At 41.1% G+C, this 26,711-nt stretch overlaps 6 protein-coding genes across 12 annotated transcripts in view; 3 read left to right on the forward strand and 3 right to left on the reverse strand.

The window, feature by feature from the left end:
- Positions 1–8,811, forward strand: part of LOC111803678 — a 9,341-nt gene extending 530 nt beyond the window's left edge. For 2 of the 4 annotated variants that reach the window (XM_023688191.1, XM_023688189.1), the window contains 7 exons: positions 120–5,218; positions 5,301–5,557; positions 5,635–5,779; positions 6,126–6,324; positions 6,400–6,735; positions 6,824–7,515; positions 7,735–8,811. In XM_023688191.1, coding sequence (XP_023543959.1) covers positions 167–5,218; positions 5,301–5,557; positions 5,635–5,779; positions 6,126–6,324; positions 6,400–6,735; positions 6,824–7,515; positions 7,735–8,382 — 7,329 coding nt within the window. In that variant the 5' untranslated portion in view covers positions 120–166 and the 3' untranslated portion in view covers positions 8,383–8,811. Of the gene's footprint in view, positions 1–6; positions 5,219–5,300; positions 5,558–5,634; positions 5,780–6,125; positions 6,325–6,399; positions 6,736–6,823; positions 7,516–7,734 lie in introns of those variants that run through there. The other 2 variants (XM_023688193.1, XM_023688190.1) reach the window with 2 other exon arrangements.
- A 67-nt stretch (positions 8,812–8,878) lies between these two features.
- Positions 8,879–9,304, reverse strand: LOC111803696 (ethylene-responsive transcription factor RAP2-6-like). The gene has a single exon (XM_023688220.1). The coding sequence runs from the start codon at positions 9,302–9,304 to the stop codon at positions 8,879–8,881; it is 426 nt and encodes a 141-aa protein (XP_023543988.1).
- A 249-nt stretch (positions 9,305–9,553) lies between these two features.
- LOC111803679 (heat shock factor protein HSF24-like) lies at positions 9,554–11,713 on the reverse strand. 2 transcript variants are annotated; one of them, XM_023688194.1, is made up of 3 exons: positions 11,698–11,713; positions 11,022–11,501; positions 9,554–10,573 (listed from the first exon to the last, which is right to left on the reverse strand). In XM_023688194.1, exons 2-3 carry the CDS (start codon positions 11,223–11,225, stop codon positions 9,869–9,871), a joined length of 909 nt encoding a protein of 302 aa, XP_023543962.1. In that variant the 5' UTR covers positions 11,226–11,501; positions 11,698–11,713; the 3' UTR covers positions 9,554–9,868. The 2 variants fall into 2 exon arrangements, with proteins under 2 accessions (XP_023543962.1, XP_023543963.1); XM_023688195.1 differs by lacking the exon at positions 11,698–11,713 and having other exon boundaries at positions 11,022–11,634.
- A 2,833-nt stretch (positions 11,714–14,546) lies between these two features.
- LOC111804129 lies at positions 14,547–15,343 on the reverse strand. Its single transcript, XM_023688829.1, has 2 exons — positions 14,880–15,343; positions 14,547–14,763 (listed from the first exon to the last, which is right to left on the reverse strand). Exons 1-2 carry the CDS (start codon positions 15,265–15,267, stop codon positions 14,687–14,689), a joined length of 465 nt encoding a protein of 154 aa, XP_023544597.1. The 5' UTR covers positions 15,268–15,343; the 3' UTR covers positions 14,547–14,686.
- A 1,469-nt stretch (positions 15,344–16,812) lies between these two features.
- LOC111804154 lies at positions 16,813–18,806 on the forward strand. Its single transcript, XM_023688860.1, has 2 exons — positions 16,813–17,776; positions 18,240–18,806. The coding sequence occupies exons 1-2, from the start codon at positions 16,992–16,994 to the stop codon at positions 18,637–18,639; spliced, it is 1,185 nt and encodes a 394-aa protein (XP_023544628.1). The 5' UTR covers positions 16,813–16,991; the 3' UTR covers positions 18,640–18,806.
- Positions 18,807–21,049: 2,243 nt separating this feature from the next.
- LOC111803686 lies at positions 21,050–26,495 on the forward strand. 3 transcript variants are annotated; one of them, XM_023688205.1, is made up of 5 exons: positions 21,050–22,024; positions 22,128–22,437; positions 22,520–22,601; positions 22,726–22,759; positions 26,128–26,495. In XM_023688205.1, exons 1-5 carry the CDS (start codon positions 21,511–21,513, stop codon positions 26,307–26,309), a joined length of 1,122 nt encoding a protein of 373 aa, XP_023543973.1. In that variant the 5' UTR covers positions 21,050–21,510; the 3' UTR covers positions 26,310–26,495. The 3 variants fall into 3 exon arrangements, with proteins under 3 accessions (XP_023543973.1, XP_023543974.1, XP_023543975.1); XM_023688206.1 differs by lacking the exon at positions 22,726–22,759 and having other exon boundaries at positions 26,133–26,495; XM_023688207.1 differs by lacking the exons at positions 22,726–22,759; positions 26,128–26,495 and adding an exon at positions 23,704–23,962 and having other exon boundaries at positions 21,057–22,024.
- The last annotated feature ends 216 nt before the right edge of the window (positions 26,496–26,711 follow it).

The raw sequence follows: 26,711 nt of genomic DNA on the forward strand, positions 1-26,711 counted from the left end.
TTTTTTTTTTTTTTTTTTTTTTATTAGTCTTCTTTAAATCTGTGATCGATTATCTGCTTTAAGATCTGCCAAAAGGGGGATCTTTGAGTTGCTAAGTTAGGCTTTTGATGCTTTGGCAGGAATCGGGATCCGCCAAGCGGATTACAGTTCTGGGGTGCCCCCTGCGATGGCTAATCCTGGCGTCGGGGCCAAGTTTGTATCCGTGAATCTCAACAAATCGTATGGACAGGCTCATCATCATCATTCATCTCATTCAAATTCATATGGATCAAATCGAACGCGACCTGGTAGTCATGGGGCCGGCGGAGGAATGGTGGTCCTGTCGAGGCCCCGCAGTTCCCAGAAACCTGGGCCGAAGCTTTCTGTTCCACCCCCCTTGAATCTTCCTTCATTGCGAAAAGAACATGAGAGACTAGATTCTTTGGGTTCCGGTGCTGGGCAAACTGGTGGAGGGGTTCTGGGAAACAGACAGAGGCCAACTTCAGCTGGTTTGGGTTGGACAAAGCCGCACACCAACGATCTTCCAGAGAAAGAAGGGCTCAGTGGTAATATAGTTGATAAAATTGATCCTTCTTTGCGAAGTGTTGATGGGGTGAATGGTGGGAGTAGTGTGTATATGCCTCCTTCTGCTCGTGCTAGTACGGCAGGGCCAGTTGTGTCTACTTCTGCTTCATCTCAGGTGCATACTGCAGTTGAAAAAGCCCCCGTTTTGAGAGGTGAGGATTTCCCATCCTTGCAAGCAACTTTACCTTCTGCTGCTGCACCTTCTCAGAAACAGAGAGATGGTTTGAGTTCTAAATTGAAGCATGCGGCTGAAGTTTCATATGAAGAACAGAGGGATACTTCTCATTTAAGTTCTAGTATAGATGCCCGCTCAAAATTTCAGTCATCAAAGAAAAGTATTCCCAGTGAAAATGCAAAAAATGGCAACTCTTTTAGTTCCGGGAGTTTTCAACCACCAGAATTATCTCGGAAGCAGGAAGATATTTTCCCAGGCCCTTTACCACTAGTCTCGATGAATCCTAGATCAGACTGGGCTGATGATGAACGTGATACAAGCCATGGTTTGATTGACAGGGTAAGGGATCGAGGGCATCCGAAGAGTGAGGCTTATTGGGAGAGGGACTTCGATATGCCTTGGGTTAGTTCTCTTCCCCACAAGCCCATTCATAATTTTTCTCAGAGATGGCATCCACGGGATGATGAATCTGGGAAGTTTCATTCCAGTGATATTCATAAAGTGGACCCTTATGGTCGGGATGCAAGAACGCCTAGTAGGGAAGGCTGGGAAGGAAACTTCCAGAAAAACAATCCTATACCAAAAGATAGATTTGGTTCAGACAGTGGTAATGATAGAAATGATATTGCAGGAAGGCCCACTAGCATTGATCGAGAAACAAATGCTGATAACATGCATGTTTCACAGTTTCGAGAACATGCTCCTAAAGTTGGGAGGCGGGATACTGGATTTGGGCGGCAAACCTGGAACAGTGCGTCAGAATCTTATAACTCCCAGGACCCAGATTGGACTGTGAAAGACAAGCATGGTAGTGAGCAGCACAATAAGTTCAGGGGTCAAACACACAATACTTCAGTTTCAAACTCGTCATACTCTCCAGGTTTGAAACGAATTCCTGCCGATGATCTGTTGCTGAATTTTGGCAGGGATAGACGCTCATTTGCCAAGATTGAGAAACCTTACATGGAAGATCCTTTTATGAAAGATTTTGGAGGCTCTAGTTTTGATGGACGAGATCCTTATACTGGTGGTCTTGTTGGGGTGGTTAAGAGGAAGAAGGATGTGATTAAGCAAACTGATTTTCATGACCCTGTTAGAGATTCGTTTGAGGCCGAACTTGAGAGAGTTCAACAGATTCAAGAGCAGGAACGACAGCGAATTATTGAGGAGCAAGAAAGAGCTTTGGAACTAGCTAGGAGAGAAGAGGAAGAGAGACAGAGGCTTGCAAGGGAACAGGAAGAAAGGCAGAGGAGAGCTGAAGAAATAGCCAGGGAAGCAGCATGGAGAGCTGAGCAAGAGAGATTGGAGGCTGTACAAAAAGCTGAAGAACTTCGGATTGCTAGAGAGGAAGAAAAACAAAGAATATTTGTGGAGGAAGAGAGAAGAAAGCAGGCTGCTAAACTGAAGCTTTTAGAATTAGAGGAAAGAATGGCCAAGAGGCAGGCTGAAGCTGTGAAATCAAGCACTTTGACTACAGATATTCCTGAAAAGAAGATTTCCAGTGTTGTAAAAGATGCTTCCAGGTTGGCGGACACTGTTGATTGGGAAGATGGTGAAAAGATGGTGGAGCGAATCACTACATCAGCTTCTTCTGAGTCATCTAGCATAAATAGGCCCTCTGAGGTGGGCCTTAGAACTCAAGTTTCTAGCGATGGTTCTCCTTCCTTCGGTGACAGAGGCAAGTCTGTTAATTCATGGAGAAGAGATTTTTATGACAGAGGAAGTGGCTCTCAATTTGTTCTACAGGATCAGAGTACTGGCTACCCTGGTCCAAGGCGGGAGGCAACAACTGGTGGGCGTGTATCTTCTAGGAAAGAGTTTTATGGGGGAGCTGGACTTACAACTTCTAGAATATATAATAGAAGAGGCATGGCAGAACCACAATCTGATGATTATTCTCAGCTAAGAGGGCAAAGACCTAACCTTAGTGGGGGTGGTGATCAGTATAACAGGAGCCAAGAGTTCGACTCTGAATTTCAGGATAATGTTGAGAATTTTGGTGATCATGGATGGAGGCAGGAGGGTGGTCGCAACAACTTCTATTTTCCTTATCCTGAACGAGTAAATCCAATTTCTGAGGCTGATGGGTCCTATTCTGTTGGAAGGTCACGCTATTCCCAGAGGCAACCTCGTGTTCTTCCTCCTCCATCTGTAGCTTCCATACAGAAATCTTCTGTGAGGGGTGAATTCACATCTGTTACCCGGGATATTGCAGAAAGTGAGATACAATACGATCATCTGGCCAGGAATGTTTCTACTTCTCAGACAAGGTATATTCATCATGAAAATCGTACACTTCCTGAGATAATTGATGTTAATTTAGAGAATGGTGAGAATGAGGAGCAGAAACCAGATGGCAACACAACACTGCGGTGCGACTCACAGTCAACCCTTTCTGTATTTAGCCCCCCAACCTCTCCAACTCATTTATCTCACGAGGACTTGGATGATTCTGGAGATTCTCCTGTTTTATCCGCTAGCAGAGAAGGCACACTGTCAATAGAAGACAATGAATCTGCTGTACCTGCCAAGGCTGGTAAAGAGATCATGATTACCTCTACCAGGGCATCTACAGGCGATGAAGATGAATGGGGTGTTGTAGATGAACATGTGCAGGAACAGGAAGAATATGATGAAGATGATGATGGGTATCGAGAAGAAGACGAGGTCCATGAAGGAGAGGACGAGAACATTGACCTTGCACAGAATTTTGATGATTTGCATTTAGATGATAAAGGGTCACCCCATATGTTAGATAACTTGGTATTAGGTTTTAACGAAGGTGTTGAAGTGGGGATGCCGAATGACGAGTTTGAAAGAATTTTAGGAAATGAGGAAAATATGTTTGTCGCACCAGAAATCTCAAACTGCATCAGGGAAGAGCTGGGGTCTTCTGAAGGATTGCAAGTTGATGGTAAAGTCTGTCAATACGAGGATGCTTCCTCTCAAATAAGGATCGACCCTGAGGAGATGCAGGACTTGGTTATGCAATCTGAAACTGCCCAAGCATTGCCAGAACCTGAAATTAACGAGCAAGGAAATTCTTCTTGCAGATCTAGTGTGTCTGTTCAGCAGCCAATCTCATCTTCAGTTTTAACGGCCTCACAATCTTCATCTGGTCAAGTTATTGTGCCAAATGCTGCCGGTTCAGGTCAAGCTGAGCCTCCTGTTAAGCTTCAGTTTGGGTTATTCTCAGGTCCTTCTCTCATTCCATCTCCTGTACCAGCCATACAGATAGGTTCTATACAGATGCCTCTTCATTTGCATCCTCAGATGACCCCATCTATGACTCACATGCATTCATCACAGCCCCCTCTATTCCAGTTTGGGCAGCTAAGGTATACCTCTTCTGTCTCCCAAGGTGTACTGCCTTTGGCTCCTCAACCACTGACATTTGTTCCACCAGCTGTTCAAACTGGTTTTCCTTTAAATAAGAACCCAGGAGATGCTCTGCCCATTCAAACTTCTCAGGAAACCTGTGCTCATAATTCTCGGAAAAATGACGTGTTGCCTCTTTTGATGGATAATCAACAAGGCCTTGTGTCAAGATCTTTGAATGTGAACTCATCAGGGGAGTCAAAGTCATTACCATTAACTGAAAGCATAGAAAGCCAAGTTATGGCTCAGCAGTATCAAACTGCAGGTTCTTGCATTGATGAGAGCAATTCCAGATCTGAACCAGGGTTTCAAGCAGAACATCAAAGACACCATGTTTCAACTTCAGACAATCATTATGTGGTATCAAGGGGGAAAGAATCTGAAGGTCGAGCTCAGGATGGGATGGGATCACTGGATTCTGTATCAAGAGATAAAGGTTTGAGTGGGTTAAAAGCTCGTGGTCAGTTTCCTGGTGGAAGAGGGAAAAAATATGTCTTTACAGTAAAAAATTCTGGATCTAGATTGCCATTCCCAGGTTCCGAATCTACTCGCTTAGATACTGGTGGATTCCAGAGGCGGCCTAGGCGCAATATTCCACGTACTGAGTTTCGTGTTCGGGAAACTGTGGATAAAAAATTGTCTAGTAGTCAAGTTTCTTCTAACCATGTAGAGGTAGACGATAAGCCAACTGTTAGTGGAAGAACTGCTGTCAATTCTGCCAGAAATGGGACTAGGAAGGTCTTCGTATCTAATAAGCCATCAAAAAGAGCCTTAGAGCCTGAAGGATTAAGCTCTGGGGCAAGTACTTCTCTTGAGCTTGATGCTGGCAATAGGTCTGAAAAGGGAGTGAAAAAAGAGTATTTGGGCAAGAGCCAGGGAAGCCAATATTATGGGGAAAGTAACTTCAGAAAGAATATTTGTTCTGGGGAGGATGTTGATGCCCCTATGCAGAGTGGCATCATACGTGTATTTGAGCAACCTGGCATAGAAGCTCCCAGTGATGAGGATGATTTCATTGAGGTACGATCTAAAAGGCAGATGCTGAATGATAGGCGTGAACAAAGAGAGAAAGAGATCAAGGCAAAGTCCCACAATTCAAAGGTTTATACGTTCTCCTTTCCTTTTTATTTATTTTTGTTATTACAAGTTTAAAATTTAATAAATTTGATGAGTACTTCTTTAGATCCCACGAAAAAGTCGATCTACTTCGAAAATTGCATTGTCCTCTGTCAATTCAAGCAAAGTTTATGCTGCTAAGGTCGCAGAAACAGTGAAGAGAACTCGATCTGATTTTGTTGCTGCTGATGGAGGAGGACGTGGTTCGGGAAATATTGTGGTGTCAAGTGCACTTAGTTCCTCAATAGTCTCTCAACCATTGGCCCCAATTGGGACTCCTGCTCTGAAATCTGATTCCCAGACCGAGCGATCACATACTGCTAGGTTGGTATTCATTATGAAAGAACTTTCATGCATTGTCATCTTTCAGATCTGAACAAATATTTTATATTATTTTACAGGTCTATCCAGACGAGTGGCCCTGCCTTGGCAACTAGTGATGGAAGAAATCTCGAGTCAAGCTTGATGTTTGATAAGAAGAATGATATTTTGGATAATGTTCCATCATCTTTTCCTTCCTGGGGCAATTCACGTATAAACCAACAGGTACCGGGGTGGAAATGGAGACCTTGGTTGAGTTTTATTGTTGTAAATTGCATATATTTCTGGATGTAAATATAGGATTTTGATATTGACCTTGTCTACCGTTATTTGTTCATTGCTTACTTTTGTGGATCTATAGGCAATTTTAATATTGTTGTTACTATGTTAGAAGACCTCTATTCTATCGATGCTTCATGTTTATTTCAATTTGAGCGCAAGAAGTGTTGAACCTTTATCTAAGTTCAAGCTGACTGTACTTGCTACTTAGAGTTATACTTCTAATGTGCTTTTACTTGTTTATATGTTGTAATATCTGATATAATTTCAAACTGATTAGATTCATTGGCAGGTTATGGCTCTGACACAGACCCAACTTGATGAGGCTATGAAGCCTGCGCAGTTTGATTTACATCCTCCGGTAGGAGATCATTCTAGCTTAGCTGGTGATCCTACTGTGCCATCCTCATCTATCTTAGCAATAGATAGATCATTTTCTTCTGCTGCTAATCCAATCAGTTCTCTGCTTGCGGGGGAGAAAATTCAGTTTGGTGAGTATCGGAGGTACTGATTTGAGGAGTTTACTTTCATTAATTCTAATTTTTTTTTCCCAATTATGTATACAGGTGCAGTCACATCTCCAACAGTTCTTCCTCCTGATAGCTGTTCCACTTTGCTTGGGATTGGCCCCACAGGTCTCTGTCACTCAGACATGCAAATTCCTCACAAGCTTTCTGGTGCGGAGAATGATTGTCATCTTTTCTTTGAGAAAGAGAAACATCATTCTGAATCTCGTACTCGTATTGAAGATAGTGAAGCTGAAGCTGAGGCAGCTGCTTCTGCCGTTGCTGTTGCAGCTATCAGTAGTGATGAGATAGTCACTAATGGGCTTGGCACGAGCTCTGGTCCAGTTACTGATACCAACAATTTTGGCGGTGGAGATATTAACGTTATAATAGCAGGTACTGGAAGCTGAGTAGTTATTACCTTTTATTTTGTTTGTTTTTTTGGTTATACGACTTTGTTGATTACTGCATTACTGTGTTACAGGCTCTGCTGGTAATCAGCAATTTGCTAGCAAAACAAGGGCGGATGACTCTCTTACTGTAGCCCTTCCTGCAGATTTGTCCGTTGAGACCCCCCCAATTTCCCTGTGGCCATCTTTGCCGAGTCCACAGAATTCTTCAAGCCAGATGCTTTCACATTTCCCCGGAGGTTCACCTTCCCAATTTCCCTTTTATGAGATCAATCCTATGTTGGGAGGTCCTGTCTTTACTTTTGGACCGCATGATGAGTCAGTATCCACCACCCAAGCTCAAACACAAAAAAGCAGTGCACCAGCACCTGGCCCTCTTGGATCCTGGAAACAGTGCCATTCTGGTGTCGATTCATTCTACGGGCCTCCTGCTGGTTTTACTGGTCCGTTCATAAGTCCTGGAGGTATCCCAGGAGTTCAAGGTCCTCCGCACATGGTTGTATACAATCACTTTGCTCCTGTTGGACAGTTCGGGCAAGTTGGCTTGAGTTTCATGGGTGCTACTTATATTCCATCTGGAAAACAGCCTGACTGGAAGCATAGCCCTGGGCCTTCTTTGGGTGTTGAAGGGGATCAGAAGAATTTAAATATGGTTTCAGCTCAACGCATGCCCACCAACTTACCTCCAATCCAGCATCTTGCACCTGGTTCGCCTCTACTGCCAATGGCTTCTCCATTAGCTATGTTCGACGTTTCTCCGTTCCAGGTACAGTTCGTTTATTTTGTTACCCTTTTCGTTGTTTGTATAGATCACGAGGGAGAACATTTTGTGTGGAAGAAATGTAAGGTTCGAGATTATCTATATTTCTAAGCTGTATTTCTGGTATTACATAATGAAGTAGATGCATGGATTGGCAGTTGTGCTAATCAATTGTTTTTTTTCTGCTACAAAATGTCCTGATGGTTTGCTGCTTAATATTTGCAGGCCTCTCCTGAAATGTCTGTTCAAGCTCGTTGGCCTTCTTCAGCATCCTCTGTTCAGCCTGTGCCGCTGTCCATGCCTTTGCAGCAGCAGGCAGAGGGCATTCTTCCCTCGCATTTCAGTCATGCATCATCTGCTGACCCGTCATTTACAGTTAATAGGTTTCCTGGATCACAACCTTCTGTAGCCTCTGACCACAAGCGTAATTATACTGTGGCAGCCGATGCAACTGTCACCCAACTTCCAGATGAACTTGGAATAGTTGATGCTTCGAGTTGCGTCAGTTCTGGGGGTTCAGTACCAAATGTTGACATTAAGAGCTTATCAGTGAACTCGGTTACTGATGCTGGCAAGACTGGTGTTCAGAATTGCAGTAGCAGCAACAGTAGCCTGAATGCAGGCACCAATTTAAAATCTCAGTCGCCTCAGCATAAGGGCATACCCGCCCAGCAGTACAGTCATTCTTCTGGATACAATTATCAGAGAGGTGGTGCTTCTCAAAAGAATAGTTCAGGTGGCAGCGAATGGCCCCACCGTAGAACAGGGTTCATGGGAAGAAACCAGTCTGGAGCTGAAAAGAACTTTTCCTCTGCAAAAATGAAGCAAATTTATGTGGCCAAGCAACCATCAAGCGGGAATCTCAGAGTATAGAAAGGGAGCTTGCCTAGATTTCGGATTTGCATTGAACGGATTGTTTTCAGTCCAGAAATCAAAGTTTTGGTTGGTTTTTTGTTTTTGTTTTTTGTTTTTGTGTTCATGTTCCGTTAGTAAAGTGTGTTGGAATTAGTCAGTCTGTAGAGACCCATCCACTATGGATGAATGGCCGATGAACTTTGGTGGTGACTGCTACTGCAGTTTGATTGGGCTGCCATTCCAGACTAAAGGGATAATTTGATTTCATTCGTCCAAGTTACGTGCCGGGACATGGGACAGTCGTCTATCATGATATGAAGTTTTAGTCGATTTCAAAAAAAGAAGAAAGTTTATTATTTATTGGGACTGATGTACTCATATTGCTGATTTTTAAGGTAATATCTGCCATGCTATCAAATGATCAAATTGGTGGGAACTTTCGCTTAATTTTGATGTCATTTTTTCTACTTCTTAAGTTGTCTTTCTATCTTAGATTCTTATGCATCTAAATCTATTAAGCTAAGGCTGGATGGCCAAGTTCAAAAACTCTCTTTGATTGTAGCATAGCTATGAACTGTAAATTGTGTTTTTGGCCAGGTTTCCGTGAAAGCGCCGTCATTTCTGGATTTCCAAATTGGGTTCCCAGACCCACGGTGGGCCTGGCCTTATCTCCACGGAACTCGATTGCATCTCTGTCATAAGCCCTGGCGGCTTGCTTGGTCGTGTGGAAAGTGCTTAACCACACCCTTGCGACCGACCCCCTTTGGGTCTCGACTATCAGCAGCTCATTTGCTCCAAGGCCTCTGCTCTGCTCCCTTGAATGTCCACTTCCATTTGATTTCATTCTCTTCTCTTCTGCTGCTTTAAAATATTGTTGATGCTCGATGCTCGATAGAAATTCTTTCTGGGTCTCACTTTCTATACAAATGTAGATAGACATCGATGTCGATAAAATGTGGGTGTTTGAATTAATGCACCATTTTTAGAGAGCATGGAAGAGACGAGAAGATGATGGAACGAATGTTGTGCATTATTCATTGAAACAAGTGCGTTTAAACAGGCTTGGAAACCACAGGTGTGAGGAAACGAACTTTGTCTAGGCCTCACTGCCCCTGCACACTTGACACTGAATCAATTTCCTCTTTTATTTTTAATAAAAGAAATCAAACTACACTTTGATGTGTCAATATGTTGACAAATATTGGCGATAATTGAAAGGATTGTTGAAACATTGCAAATATGTTTTGAATCAAGAGATGGGATGGGATACCCTTAGTACCTTTGATGATATCCACCCTTGCTTACATGCATCTCTCTCTACTTCCTACAATATAACAATTTTTACATATTACTAATATCAACATCAATATCAGTATCAAAACCGATATTGATATCTAGTCCCTTTGAACTCTCTACAGATTATATAATATATTATTATTATTATTATTATTAGTTTAATTCTACGAACGCCGTCGTCTCCTTCCATTGCTCTGCTCGGTCGTCGTCAGTTGCAGAGATTGCTGCTCGTCATCAACGGCGCGTGCATCTCAACCGACTTCATTGCTTTCGCATGTGGTGCGTTGCTGCACCCTATTTTCTCCTCTCTCACCCTTTTCATCTTCTTCTTCTCCTCCTTCCCTTTCAACCAAACCCCAAACAGCTTCAGAGTTTCGCCGCCGTTACCTACACTCCCCTCTTCTTCTTCTTCTTCTTCTTCTTCTTCTTCTTCTTCTTCTTCTTCCTCCTCCTCGTCGATCTTACCCTTGCCTTTCAGATCTTCGCCCGAACCACGATTCCTCATGATGTTGTTGATCTGATCCGGCGCCACCTTCAAATAGTCCGTCAGAAAGACTACCAGCTCGTCACACTGTTTCTTCGTCTGTGCCAGCTCCGAATTCAGCATCTCGTTATCCTTTCTTAATTTCTCGTTCTCCTCAGTCAGATCGGCGAATTGTGCCATCGTTCCCATCTCCACCGATCCCGGATTCTTCGAATCCGGCGATGAAGTCGAAGTCGATCCGATATCCTCCCCGGAGTTTGACGGCGAAGAGTTGCCTCCTCCGCCGAATTTACCGGGATGAGCAGTCTGCGACGGTTGCGACATCACGACCGTCTTTCGGCGACGGATTTTGGATAGGAGCTCCTTGTGGCCCCGTCGGAAATTGTCGTTGGCGAATTCCCATTTGTCCGGTACTATCTTCCGGAACCCCTGGATTAGGGATAAACCCAAAATCAATTAATTAAATTAATTAATTGATAAAGATTCGGTATACGGATGAAGACATGCGGCAATTTCGTGGGAGTGGGAGAAAAACAAAGAACAATCCAACACGTGGCTTTAAAAATTGAACAATATAAAAAATGTGTGAAGAAGTCTCTAGAGGCATCTGGACGGTGTGAAATTCACGACTTTTCTACGCTATCATTCCTTGACTAAATTCATGTGATCCTGTGGTTGTAAAAATGCAGAAACCAATAGTTCATATGAACAAATTAAAAAAGATGAACAAGAACACCAACAAGGGTGTGAATCCAAAGGGTAAATAAGAAATTGAATCAATTACAAAACTAATATTAGTTGTTTGTATTTGATAAACTAAAAGAGGGAGCAAATTAATTGCATGATTAAATTTGGAGAGAGCGGTGGGTTGGCTTACGTAAGTGTTAAGCTGACGGACAAAGCTGGAGAAGTTGTTGTGTTTGAAATAAGTGGGAAGCAAATCTCTGGCGAAATCGGCGGTCTTCCAGACGATGAAGGTAGCGCCAGATTGGTTCCAGGAAACGACGCCGTCGGTGGCAGGATCGTCGACGAGCTGGTAGGTCTTGGTGAGAAAGGGCGCCGGGAGAGACCTCTGTGCCATTGATGGGAAGAAACAGGGGAGCTAAAAACAATATTGTAATAGGAAGAAATAGAGAGAAATAGCGGGCGGATGAAGAGAGTCAGAAGACGATGAGATGGCTGAAGAGAAGAAGAGCGGTGAGGAATTCCCAACCCCAGCAGTAGAATCCGGAGATGGAGGGAAGGGGTCTGTCAAATTCCATGACGGAATGGAGGGAAGAAATGGATCATAACCACAAATGGGAACAACAGTTGAACCCAGATTGCAATTAGAATGGAACTCTTCTTTTCCCACTTCCTGTAACAATAACAATAATAATAGTAAGGGCCCTTTTTAAAAAGAAGAAGAAGAAGAAGGGAGAAAGAAAGGTGGGAGTTGCTTCTAGAAGTGTTGAGAAACAAATAGAAGGGAATAAAGAATATAGTAAAATAAATAGATTAAAGAAAAGGGGGGGAGGAACAGAAACAACCAGTCCGCCCTCCTCCACTAATACCTGCTTCTAATTCAAACCCTTTGAAAATACAGACACAGAGCAGTAGATGGAGCAGATAAAGATTGGAAAAACAAAAGGGGCTCTTTTTGTATTGTAATCCAATTTTTTCGTTGTTTTTTCCTTTTTTGTAATGTTTCTTTAGTTTAAGATAAGCACAAATGTTTCTTTAGTTTAAGATAAGCACAATGTTGGGAAGAGAAAGAGAAAGAGAAAGAGAAAGAGAAAAAGAAACTTAATTTGATGGGAAGGAGGGCGTAGTAGGTAAGTAGAGACGTTTCATTTGTGTTCTCCAACATTTTCACGGACATGCCGAACCTGAAGATTGAAGACTGGTTCACACTTGTCCAACACCCCCTTCTAAATTCATTACCCTTTTTTCTTTTTTTCTTTTTTTTTTTACCAGAAACAACCAAACTGTATGAGGTAGAGTAAGAGAAATGTTAGGAGGTCACCAAACTCCAAGAGGGGGGCGCTGAAAATACCAGACACCATTGTGTGAATGTGGGATTTGGACAGCACATTGTTTTGAACATGTTGTTGGTCGTAGTTTTGACGCCCCACCCCCATACCAAAACGACCCAAGCCAAGCCCAGCCTTGTGGAATTATATATATATATATATATTATATATTATAAGGTCAATGTGATGGGCATCAAATTCCAACGCCCACGCTGCCACCGCCTCCACATCTCTCTCCGTGGAATTGGAATGCCCGCCCAGCCCAGCCCGCCCCAAACCTGGAGGCTGCCTCCGCCTCTGCTCTTTTGACGTTTCTTTCCCTTTTCTATTCCACTTTTTGCCTAACCTTTTGACAAAGTACGCAACCAAACATATCCCCATCACCTCGCCATTCTTCAATATATATAACGCGAGTGTCACCAATGATATCATATAAACATTTACAGATCAAAAAGGCATTGTATTGTGCATTGTGTTCAGAGTCAATTAAAAGCGCCTACCCTCGAGGATAATTCAATTTAAACAATACAGATTATTCAACCATTCAAACAGTTGAAGAATATTAGAAAACTGTCGGCAATGGCTTCACCTTAGCTTAGCCAGTATGAATTAATTATCCATAATTGCATAAACTAAATAACAAATTATAAATTCATGATTATTATCTAAATAATGTATGGATGCATTATTATGAATCTGAAATCTTAGGAAATTGACTTTTGAAACATCATCGTATTCAATCAAAAATCAAAAAGCATTTTCGCAGAAAGACAAGACAGGTGTGTGCTGGTTTTTTTCTGGTTTGAGAAGCATTTAATTCCACCAATTTTTCCAAAATAGGAATTTCTCAAAATCTTCTCAAACAATCCTTACAACATTTGAGTTTGATTGTCAGATATTTTTACAGATTCAAATTCTGTCCTTTCATCTTACATATTTTAAGTAACAAGAGTTGACCCAGAACCCAAAATTTTGTTCCAAATGTGAAACATATGAGAGTTAATTAATATTCCCTGTTTTGACTTTAAAGAAAGATCCTTTTATTTTCCTTTTCCCATTGTGATATTGAAATTTGTGACATTAATTCTTTTAATTATTGTTGCTTCAACTTGCACTCGAATTTTGGTTTTGAATGGATCTTCAAGCCCATATGACTGAAGAGTTCAAAACCATCTACCATTAATTTTTATGCTTTGACTGACAGAATTTGTAGTAAAGTCATGCAATTTTTAGACATGAAAATTGTATGCTTTGACCAAAAAGGAAATTGGTACATTAATCAAATTAAATGGAACTTCGCTTTATTGAGCGTGTGCGTGATTGTAGGCATGATTGACTGTAACATTAATTTAGGTAATTCAAGGGGTGATTCTCTTTGTAGAGAATAAGAAGTAGGAACAATTTAAAGCTAGGGTGAGAACATCAATTTAGTTAGACCTGAGTGCAATAGAATCATGAAACATAATTAGAGGGTGATTTTCTTAGTGTTCCTGATAAGTCCAGAATGAGGGAGTCAAAACTAAAAAAAACATGGAGACGTGAATCCATGTCAAGACCGTCAAACCACTTTAGAGACCTAGAAGACCATGACAATTTTGGAAGAAACAAAGTAGCCTCCTAGGCCGATAGTCAGTCTAGTACAGTACCAGAGCAGTCGGGCATTGTAGGTGTGAGGCACCGACTTGATGGTTTGCTAGATTACCAGCGGCCTAATTTTATGATAGTTTTCCAATGGTTTTCTTCATCCTACATTGAATGGTCGGTTAGTCTTTGGATACCTCTATATACGGAGTGTGACACCATATTTACAAATTATTTAAGAACAATTTGCAAATATGATATCAGCTTTGATCGCCAACCTAAAAATACCCATTAAAATATGTGTAAGAATGTAGAATTAATGTAATAGATAGTTATTCTGCATGGTGGGTATTATATATTGTCGGTAGCCCCAGAATTGGTCCAATTGGACTTTCCATCCATCAAAGCCCCATTAGTGGTCTGGAAACCACTGCCCAAGATGCTCTATAAACAGAGAAAATATTGGGGTAAGGTACACAAACGAGTTTGGATACAAGGGTAAAGATCCTTTTCATTGAACAAATAGCCAAAAGAAGATTTTTACCCACATCAATTTATCATAACAAGACTTTTCCAAATCGATAATTTGGTGCTCTGACTTCACCCAATCCAACAATTCTTCCCCTGCTTCATAAGCTTCGTTTAGCTAGCTTAACTAGGAAGCTTTTCCTAAGAATATCTACATGATTTCAAAAGGAAGAAAGAGCCAGCTGCCTCCACATTCTGTCAATTTCTTGTGTTCGCTGAATATAATATGTTAATATATATCTTTGGAGTCGACTTGAGATCGGAATTTGAGAAACAGAGAATTCAAGAAAAAAAGGAACTTGGATAATTGAGGATTAAATGTGTATGTGTTGATTAGAATCTGTATTCAAGCCAGAACGGAAGTTTGGGAAGAAAAATAATAAACATGATACAAATTTTGTGATGAATTGATCGGCAATAATCAATACTGCCGTACTGAACAAGCAACCACCTGCGCCCATTGCTTCAGCCTTGCTTTCACCGTCTGCGGATTCTCCCCTGAAAACCCAGTTCGAAATTTCCCGACACCCAAACAGACAAAAGTAAAATCAAGACCGTTGGATTCTTACAATTTTCACTATTCAATTTCAAGGGTTGTAAAGAGGGTAACATACCGAGGCTGATTATGGCGGCGGGGCTACTCTGAGCAGAGGGAGAAAGAGAGTCCGAAACAGGGGAAGAGCAGAGAGACGCCGACGAGTTCGAGAGAGTGCGATAGTAGTGCTTGTTGACGGCGTGGTAAAAGCCCAACGCCGGGAAAGTTTCACAGAGTCGAGGGTCCACCTCAGGAGAGTTGAATCCGAACCCCAACTCAACGCAGGCTTTGAGTTCTTCGAAGTCATCGTCGGTCACGCTCTTGCTCCGCCGAATCTTGCTTTGGGTTTTGCGGCGGAGCCAGGCCTCCTCACGGTCCGCATCCGGCGACCAAGACAAGTGCTTGTAGAGTGGGAAAGGCCGTGCCAAGGCCGGAGGCGGTGAGCGGAGATCGTCAATATCCGACATGTTTGCACTGCCGGGGGTCCGGAGACCTCGCCGGAGAGAGCAATTGAATGAGGATTTCTTAATGGAGTGGACTAAAAGGGGAATATAGGGAGCGTCGGGTTGGGGTTGGTGGTAGGCCAGGGATAAAGACTTCAACTTTGGTTGGACCTCGTCATGCTGACCTGTCGCCGTTCTGCCTTTTTTTTTTTCAAGTTTATTTCATCATTTTTCATTCCTTTTACTTCCTTTTACTGTAAAAGACAATATCTAGTAGTGATAGACTTGTTCTGAAACAAGAGGTGGAGACAATATCTAGTAGTGATAGACTTATTCTGAAACAAGAGGCGGAGACGTGCTGATACGTGGTGTGCTGATGTTGATGATGATAGTACGCTTAAACAGCATGTTTTTGAAAGGCTAACCAAAACCATTTGGGGTGCTTGAATTGGTTCCTTTGCTGTCATTTCCCCTTTGAAGTCTTGAAACTCTCTTCTGCATGGAATGTTCCTTCCATCCCCACTTCCACTCAGTTTTGGAGTAATTTTCTTAACATTTTCAACACACACACACACATTCCCATCTCACTTTCACAATCACGCCTGTTCCTACTGAAAATCGAAGCAGCTCAATGGATTCAACCCACTCTATACACGATCACACCAACCCGAACTTTATTATTGCCCACCTACTTCAAATAGTTTTTAAATAATTATCAAACTACTCTTCATCCATGCTCATAAACATAATAAAGACAATGGGTTTGTAACATACACTGTGTAATTATCTTGAAGAATTAAAAACTCCATTTTGCCAACAACAAGAATACTAAGGATTTGGTAACCCAACAACAACAATTTTATGGAGGTATAAATGTACCATAATAATTGATGAATTTTTTTTTTTTTTTATTATTATTATTATTATTATTATTATTATTATACCCCTCTTACTTATATTCTAATTCAATTCAATTAAAGTTTTAAGCAACAAAAAAGATGTTAGTTTCGGTATCATTCCCTACATGATGCCAAGACATCTACCTATGAAAAATAATTGTGAAGTAAGTTGCTTAGCGAAGCACAAGGGACGATATAATTTTTTAATAACAACTTGAATGTATTTTAACTCTTAAAGAAATTATTAAAAAGTTTGTGTGAAGATGAAGAATTCAAATCTTTATTTTCTATAATTGAGTTGCTATATTAAAAATGAATATAAATATAAGGAGAAAAACAATATTAAAAATTTTAAAACAATTTATTTTAGAATTTATAATTAAAGAAAATATGTTAGGTGATGCTTGTATTTATTACACATTTGGTTCATAATATATGGTAAAAGGTAAGCCCCTAAGTTTGGATCAAAAAAGCTTTTCAAGAAATACATGTTATTGTAATGTGTGAAAATGATACAATTGGGGCTTTCTTGTAACACGACTTCACGTGACAATCACATGTTTCTTGTTGTTTTCAGTTGTGTATCACGTTCAACGGTACAACTGATTTCCTTTTGCTTCTATTTATTTTATTTTATTTTTATGAGGTAAATATAATTAAATCAGTACAGAAAAAGAAAGCAGTGTCTTAAAATCTGAGGTGGGGTCCACAGCATTAAACATTTTAACACCCACACTACACCTCTCCTCTCCGCCCTCTACCTCTATAAGTACCTCACCTTCTGTTTCTCCCCAAATTCTTCCCGTCTTCTTCTTCTTCTTCTTCTTCTATTTCTTACTGCTCCATTCAATGGTGGATGTTGACAGTAGGATAGTCGGTCTCAATCCGGCACATATTGCCGGACTCCGACGCCTCTCCGCCCGTGCTGCTGCCGTTACTCCTTCTCATCCTGCACGCGCCGGCCTTCTCTCCTTCTCTTCTCTGGCTGAGAAGGTCATCACTCATATGCGCAACACTGGCGTCCAGGTGCAACCGGGCCTCTCCGTAGCTGAGTTCGCTCGAGCCGAGGCTGAGTTTGGCTTCGTTTTCCCTCCGGATCTCCGAGCCGTACTGTCCGCTGGTTTGCCGGTGGGTCCTGGCTTCCCCGATTGGCGAGCTTCCGGCGCCAGGCAGCATCTTAGAGCCACGCTTGATTTTCCAATTGCGGCCATCAGTTTCCAAATCGCGAAGAATACGTTCTGGTCCAAGTCATGGGGTCCGAGGCCCTTAGACCCGGAAAAGGCACTACGGGTTGCGAGAAATGCTCTGAAGAGAGCGCCTCTTTTGATTCCCCTCTTCAGTCATTGCTACATTCCCTGCAACCCATCTCTGGCAGGGAACCCAATCTTCTCCGTCGATGAGAATCGGATCTCCTTTTGCGGTCTGGATCTATCCGATTTCTTCGAGCGGGAATTCCTTATTCGGAGCTCCGAATCTGATACCCACTTTCTCAAAAAGCAAAGGTCCATCAGCGAAAAATCGGCCGGCTCCTCTAACTTCTCGCGACGAAGCCTGGACACCGGAGCAAGAACGCCGAGGTGGGTGGAGTTCTGGAGCGACGCCGCCGTTGATCGGCGGCGGAGAAACTCGTTGTCGTCGGCGTGTTCATCGCCGGATTGGGTATTCGAGATGCCGAGATCGGGAATTCCGAAATGGGTAAAGGACTACATTGAAGAAATAGGATCGAGACTGAGAGAAGGTGGATGGAGCGAAACGGACATTTCAGAGATGGTACAAGTGTCAGCCTCCGGTGCCTCTTTTGATTCCCCTCTTCAGTCATTGCTACATTCCCTGCAACCCATCTCTGGCAGGGAACCCAATCTTCTCCGTCGATGAGAATCGGATCTCCTTTTGCGGTCTGGATCTATCCGATTTCTTCGAGCGGGAATTCCTTATTCGGAGCTCCGAATCTGATACCCACTTTCTCAAAAAGCAAAGGTCCATCAGCGAAAAATCGGCCGGCTCCTCTAACTTCTCGCGACGAAGCCTGGACACCGGAGCAAGAACGCCGAGGTGGGTGGAGTTCTGGAGCGACGCCGCCGTTGATCGGCGGCGGAGAAACTCGTTGTCGTCGGCGTGTTCATCGCCGGATTGGGTATTCGAGATGCCGAGATCGGGAATTCCGAAATGGGTAAAGGACTACATTGAAGAAATAGGATCGAGACTGAGAGAAGGTGGATGGAGCGAAACGGACATTTCAGAGATGGTACAAGTGTCAGCCTCCGGATTCTTCGAAGGAGCGATGGTCATAGTGGACAACCAGGCGGTTCTAGACGCTCTGCTTGTAAAAACGGATCGGTTTTCGGAGCTTCTCCGAAAAGCGGGATGGAGCTCCGAAGAAGTGTCGTACGCTCTGGGGTTCGATCATCGACCCGAAAAGGAACGAAAACCGGCAAAGAAGCTGTCTCCAGAGCTGGTGGAAAGAATCGGGAAACTGGCGGAGTCGGTTAGTGGGTGATAGTAGTAAGGGCATCCCAATCCCCCATCTGCCAAGATTCCTCATTTTGCCTGTTTTTAAAATTTCAAGGTCTTGGGTTTTAAATTTGTTTCACACCCACAGTCATTACTATTTTATATTTATTTATATATATATGTATAAACCATAGTACACTAATGGAAAAAGGATCCGTTCATGTATGTATGTATATGAATAATAGGCATACATGAGAAATTAAGAAATATTAAATTATTTTGTCAATTTTGAAATCCAGGTTACATTTTTTTTTTTTTTTTTTTCTTTTTTTCTTTTTAAGAATTGGGTCTCACTCCAATCCAATTGGAATCACAGAAATAGAAGCAAGAAAGGGGGGTTTCTGGGAGAGGCGGGAGCGTGGGACACCCAAACGACCATGACATTCCATGCAACCAAAGGGGGCTGTCGTTTAGCGTCTAGAAATTAAAAGTAAAAATCTTATATTTTGGATTATATGTCCTCATGTTTTTTCTTTTCTGGGTGAAATTTTCCCGAGAAAATTAGTTCAAACAGTTGAAAGCGTCGGAAGGGGAGGTGCCATACGAGAAAAATTAGTGGCTGAAAATGTTAAAACTACAATTATTTTAAAATGGTCCAAAATTAATAATTCCTTAGAATTGGAGCATTCAAGTTGAATTATTGAATTATATTCTGCAAATTATTGAATAACAATAATTAAACATGACAAAATATAATGGGTTTTTCAAAATTAGGAAAAAAAAAAAAGTTTAATTCTCTTACCCACATTGTATATGATTAAACCAAACAACATTCAAATTACTTTCTTTTTCTCTTTTAGAATATATCATTATTTAATATTTTACGCACGTGGGTTGTAATAAATAAAGTGGGATGTTTTTACAAGTAGATAAGGTTGGAAGGCATTGGAAAAGCGAATTGAAATAGTTGGGGATATCATTATTTTGCCACCTCCACCGCCGCTGTCCTGTTTGTATTAAATGCAGTGGAGGAAGACGCATAGAAAAAATGATGGTATGGGCCAAATGGGCCTCTGATACTGGGCTAACGTACTCTTCTGACCCAGATCAAGCTTGTCTTGTTAGGTCGGATCCAAGTAACATGGCCTGGTCACGGTGTTGACATTCATTTAGCTTCAAATCCTTCGTATCACACTGGAAGGAAGGTACAGGAAGCGACAACAAACTTTATAAAAAAAACAGAAAAGATTAGATATGAAGTCCCTGGTCTTGTATTTAATCCATTTACTTTAATGCAAAATCATAGAGATGATAGGATGATTGAACAAAAAAAGTTAAAAGTAACTAAAAACTGAAAGTTGGAGAGAGTGTGTGCGCTTATAAAAAATGAAACAATAATTGAAGTCATATGATTTTTGTCTGTTATAGAGAACAGGGAATAGACATTGCACATGTCCCAAGGCCAAAGGGTTGCACCCCTATCTATCTTTCCTATCACCTTCTTACACTTACATGCACCTCCTCTCTCAACACACACTACTTTATTTATTTCCTTTCAAAAACCTACCAACTTGCATTCATTTTTATATGCGTGTGTTAAAACTTTGAAACTGATGACGATATATAACATAATGGGCTTGAGTTTTTACAAATGGTGTTAGAATTAAACATAGGGTAGTATGCCAATGAAGACACTCGGTGAATTGTTAGAGGTGGGTGTATATGCTTAGAAGTTTATTTTAATTTTTTGTGCATAAGGGAGCTTTTTGTTGACTCATATTGTCCAAGTACTCCACCATATTTAACTACTAAAAAAACATTGTTGTAGCTAAAATACACAACATTGATGGAGATTGATGATAATATATGTTGAGGTCATGTCAACTCTCTGCCTCTTTTACTTTGTCTTTATTTGCACATGGAAATGCATCCATTTTAAATTTTTTTATTTTAGCGATAAGAACACTTATTTATCTTATATTATTAATGGGTGACATGCATACTTAACAACCAATTCTCCTCTACTAATAGCTTCTTCATATGCTAATGTTTAATAACTATGGTAAAGTGCCAAAACTAATAAGAAACAAGTCAAACACAAAATTATTTGTGAATTATAGGCAGTATTTAATCACACTTAGAACTAAATTAAAAATGTGTACTTTGTAAGATTCCTTAAAAAAAAACAAAAGAAAAATTAGAAGAAATGGCATGTGAGGGGCAGGCAAGGAAAGAAGCCCATATTTGAACCCTGTTTTTAGTGTTTCAATAATATATTTGCACCGAAAGCATTGGCGGAGGCAGAGAACAAAAAACAAATCTTTCTCTCCATCAATTCAATCTTTTCCACTTTTTTTAGATTTTACCCCCACACAAAAGAAAAAAGAAATGAACTTTATCTTCTTAAAACTGTAAACTAACACAAAATTGCTATAAAACAAATTGTTGATTGAAACTAAACGTTGGAAATGTACCCATCTCTTCAACTTACCCAAAGCTTTAACACCATTCATCCATCAATCCCTCAGGCATAGATGTACGACAAAGCAAGAAAAAGTTTAACTCCGAATTGGTTGAAGTGCTTTGCAGGATTCCCATCATTCTGGATGCCAAGTTCCTCCACTTTCAGGCAAACTAGTTTCTCATAAATCTGATGTGATTCCGAATGTGGCCGTGTCCTTCCTTCCTTCCTTCTTGCTAATTCACTCCAATTTATAGCAACCCAAGGGAAGCTAGATCGCTGCGCTGCAACCTCCTGGCCTGGCCTCCCGTCAAAACGAAGTTTCCAGATAACCCCCAGAACGCAGGTATATTCCACAAAAAGTGGACGGAAGAATAGTGTTGAAAGCGGAATTCTATCGATAGAGACGCAGAGACCCTTGTTACTCTTTACTGTTACTGTGTTGTACTGTTCACAATGAAGGAAAGAATTTGCAGTTCTTCCTACAATTTCAGTGCGTTTCCAAGTCCTGGTGTTCCAAATTACTGGGAAATCAATGTAATGAACCAAAGGGGTTGTAGCTCCGAGCGAATACCTCATCCTAATAGCAACACCCGGCGGAGGAATGCCTCTGTCGCTGCCTTCTCACCCTTTTACGGTAGGACGCCGCCCTCCAAATGGGAGGATGCTGAGCGATGGATTAGTAGCCCGGGAAGCGGCTTCGGCAGGGGTTTGCAGTCTCACCTACAGAGAAGACCAAAGGGATCGTCAGAAGTTTGTATTACGACACCCCCCGAGAACAGGGGTTTTGCCACCTCCAAACTGGGCTCTGCTCTTTCCACTGGCGTGTTGGTGGCTGATGGGATTTCTATCTGCTATGGCGGTAGCATTGAAAGGGGACAATCTTATCCAGAGTGTACCATCCAACCATTAATTTCCGCACCCAGATGGTCAAATATACTGAACAACTCGCCACTGCCAAGCTTTCAAGGTATCTCTTTCTTCTCCCTGTATTATCATACAGTTGTTTTGAGTTGGAGATTGGTGGTTCTTAACATGTTCTTTGTGGCTCTGTTATCATAACCTAACCCCAGATGAAAAACATGATGGTTCCGAGGAGACAATGGATTCGGGCGTCGTTTCACAACGGAATGTGGCAACCCAAATGAGCGGTGGTGAAGATTCCACACCTTCATCTCCTCGGGGGAATGCCTCACTTCCCTCTTCATCTCCTTCAATACACCAATGTATGGTTGGAAAAGAGAGCGAGCATTGTTGTAAACAAGAAGTGAGAGATGTTGAGGTAGACAGGGGAGCCACGGAGATGCAGAGATCCAAAGGGGAGGACTTCCCACACCTTGGAAACAGGAATGAAAATGCTACGGGAGCTATTCAGGTTTCCAAGTAGGTGTTGTTTACAACATGTTTTGAAGTGGAGTTTATTTTATTGGAATGTGTGGAGTCTAATTGGAATTGTAATGTTTAGGTTGCAGAGAGAAGAAAGCAAGATAAGAGCATGGGAGAATTTGCAGAAGGCCAAAGCTGAGGCTGCAATACGCAAACTGGAGGTTAGGGTCTGTTTTAGTTTTAGCACCAAAATCTGCATGTTTCACTCTGTTTTGTTGTGGGAAAAGAATCATTTACAAAATTTCATTGGAATTGAATGACTGATGATGAGGGATGTTGATTCAGATGAAACTTGAAAGGGCGAGATCATCATCAATGGATAAGATGTTGGAAAGAGGGATAGTGAAAGAGATAGGAATAGATGAGAATAGATAGAAGCTGCAGTGCTTTATTAATGTCTACTGACTTGATGCTTAGAGGGTTACACAATTCCCGTATTTATAGCTAATACAGTGGACCAGAAATAGTAAATCATAGAAATCTAGATAAACTCAAATCTAATAACAATCTCCTAAAATCTTGTTAGTTTGAATATTTGAATCATATCTAACTACTCTAAATCATATCTTGATTTTGAATACTTTGAATCATATCTCAACACTCCCCCATGATTCAAAGTTGCAGATGTAAGTACAGAGCTTTTCTTCTGACAAGACCTTCGTAAGTATGTCTGCTTTAACCCGTACATTGTCTGTCTCAGCTTGTATACCTTTGTTTCTTTGTCTTCCTTTATGAATCCCTCTGGCGGTCTTACATAAACCTCTTCTTGTAAATCTCCATAAAACTTTTCGTTTGGTAGGTAAACCATATCCCATGTTTCATCTTTCTTAAAGGACTGCATCTCTACTGTCATGGCTTTCTTCCCGTCTTCAGTTGCTTCTTCATAATTCATAGGGTCTGAAACAGTAAGAGCAAATTGACATGATGCATATATGTCAGCTAAAGATTTATACTTCCTTGGAGGTGTCTCATCTGAAAGTTCTTCAAGAGAGGAATTGCTGTTAAGTGATTCTGAAGATGATGAATTTGACACACTTTGTGTTGCAGTGGATGCACTGGGAGATGCACTGGAGTTGACCCTTGTCTCTTCATTTGGGGAAACTTCAACTGTAATCTTTTGCTGCTCCTGTTCTTTACTCCAATCCCAACTCACGTTTTCATTAAATATTACATCCCTTCTAACTAAAATCTTTTCACTAACGGGGTTGTATAGTTTATATGCCTTTGATTGAGTACAATAGCCAATGAAAATGCATTTTTCAGATTTTTCATCAAGCTTTTGACGAGTTTGAGGATGTTTCAAAGCATAAGCAACACAACCAAAGATTCGTAAATGACTTACAGATGGTTTCCTTCCATGCCATGCTTCATAAGGAGTTCGATTCATAACCGCCTTTGTTGGTGAGATGTTTAATAGATAAACAGATGTTGCTACGGCTTCGGCCCAAAATTGGTTTGGAAGTCTCCTTGCTTGTAACATACTTCTTGCCATCTCCACAATAGTTCGATTTTTTCGTTCAGCGATTCCATTCTGTTCTGGAGTGTAGGGAGCTGTTAATTCCCTTTGGATGCCCTCTTCTTCACAAAAGAGATTGAAATCTTTAGATATGAACTCGCCACCTCTGTCTGTGCGAAGAACTTTAATGTGACAGCCACTTTGGTTCTCTACCATAGCTTTAAAAATCTGGAACTTCTGAAAAGTTTCTGACTTATGTTGTAGGAAGTAAACCCAGCTCATGCGACTATAGTCATCAACGAATAGTAAAAAGTATATACTTCCACCCAAGGACTTCGTTTGCATTGGCCCACATAAATCAGCATGAATTAGTTCTAGATAATGTGAAGCTCTTTTAGCTTTTCCAACAGGAAAGGACTTCCTAGTCTGCTTGCCATAAATGCATCCTTCACATAAATTAGTTGAGTCAATTCTTGGTAATCCGAAAACCATACCTTTATCCCTGAGTATTTTCAGGCCGTTCATATGAAGATGTCCATATCTGAGATGCCATAATGTTGAATCATCTTTCATGCTAGCAGTAAGAGCAAAATCCTCCATGTTAGAAACATCAAGTGGAAACATCTTATTTGAAGTCATGGCAATTTCAACTTTATGGCCTGATTTCTTATCTGTGATGACACATGTGTTATCATCAAATAGAACTGAGTGTCCTCTGGTCATCAATTGTCCAACACTCAATAAATTGTACCCTAAATCAGGTACAAATTGAACATTATCTAATTGTTTTATCTTACCGTGACTGGTTTCGACTTTCATTGTACCTTTTCCTTCAACTTGCATCTCTTTTGTATTTCCAAGTTGCACCTTAATCTTTTGCGTCTCATCAAGCTCTTTGAATAAGGATTTGGTGCCTGTCATATGGTTCGAGCATCCGCTATCAACAAACCATAAGTTACCTTTTTCTGGATTAGTATCCATGCACGCCACAAACAACTTTTCTTCTTCTTCTTCATTCTCTGCTGCAAAATTCATTCGTTGATTTTTATACCAACAATCAGATTTTGTGTGACCATACCTTCTACAATGGTAACATTGTATGACATTCCTTTGTTCATTGAATTGTCTCTGTCCATCACTTCTCCACCTGTTATCACGACCACCATGGAAGTTGCGAAATCCTCCTCTTCCACGACTTCTACCTGCTAAATGAATATTTTCTCTTTCGTTATTGGTTGTCTCCTTCACTTGTAGTGCCTTTTCTTCGTTTCTTTCTGATGCTCTATTGATTCTTGCCTCATGAGCCTGAAGCGAGCCCATCAGTTCATCAACGGAGAGTATGGATAGATCCTTAGCTTCTTCTATGGCGGCCACCACATGGTCAAACTTTGGAGTCAAGCTTCTCAACACCTTTGCAACAATTGTTTCGTTTGAAATTTTCTCTCCATAGGTACGCATCTGACTGACTATTGCCATTGATCTTGACAAAAAATCAGCAATTGATTCGCCATTCGTCATGAGTAGAGTTTCAAAATCACGTCTTAGAGATTGCAATTTCACTGTCATGACCTTTGAGTCTCCTAGAAACTCCTTCTGTAGAATTGACCATGCCTGCTTTGATGTGGTTGCTGCTGCAATTCGTGAAAAAATAGTCTCATGAACTGCTTGCTGAATAATGAATAGAGCCTTGGCATCGTTTTTCTTGGTTTCTCTTAGTCTCTCCTTTTCTTCTATTGTGGGTTCTAATACATCAGCAAACCCGTGCTCCACCAAGTCCCATAGCTCCTGCGATCTGAGCAAGGTCTTCATCTTGATGCTCCACCACTCGTATTTCTCACCATTAAATATTGGTAACAACGGTGCAGAGGAAGAAAAACCAGCTACTGCCATTTTTGTTTTGTGAAAGAAAATAATCACTCGCCCTCGTGTCGAACGAACTTGGCTCTGATACCAAAATTGTTGGAAAGAGGGATAGTGAAAGAGATAGGAATAGATGAGAATAGATAGAAGCTGCAGTGCTTTATTAATGTCTACTGACTTGATGCTTAGAGGGTTACACAATTCCCGTATTTATAGCTAATACAGTGGACCAGAAATAGTAAATCATAGAAATCTAGATAAACTCAAATCTAATAACAATCTCCTAAAATCTTGTTAGTTTGAATATTTGAATCATATCTAACTACTCTAAATCATATCTTGATTTTGAATACTTTGAATCATATCTCAACATAAGATACTGAAGAAGCTGGGGAAGGCACAGATGAAAGCACACAGAATGAGGAACTCATCAGCATGCGATGGAAACCAGAGAGCTCACGACACGAACACAAACACAAACAACTTTCTCCCCTTCCACAAGCACGTGTGGATTGGTTCCCTCAAGCGTTGGTTCATCTGCCATGCTTCCTGATTTCTCCAGGTAGCGCATCTGAAGCTTTTGTGGTCTGTCTTACAAATTTACATTACTAGCTTAGCTTCGTAACTTGGTTGGTTCTTCATCATTACTTGTTTTAGAACAATAAATTAGAGCTGGCTTCTGGCATCTACTTTTGAATATGATCAACAAAGGACAAAATTTGACTTGGTTCATAACCAANGGTTGAGGTTGTGAAGTCTTTTCGACACGAGTAAATGTTTTTTTTTTTCCACTCACTCCCTCATTTCCTGTATAGACAAAGAATCCTTTCCTTGTTCCGGATGGATTCGGTAAAATAGACTATTAAGGATATTTAATCCGATTGAAGGTTTACCATATATATGGACCATTTATGAGAGGCAAATATCTTATATGAATAAGGATTTTTGGCATTCT

The sequence above is a fragment of the Cucurbita pepo genome, chromosome LG10 (assembly GCF_002806865.2).
Source record: "Cucurbita pepo subsp. pepo cultivar mu-cu-16 chromosome LG10, ASM280686v2, whole genome shotgun sequence".
Taxonomy (NCBI): Eukaryota; Viridiplantae; Streptophyta; class Magnoliopsida; order Cucurbitales; family Cucurbitaceae; genus Cucurbita; species Cucurbita pepo.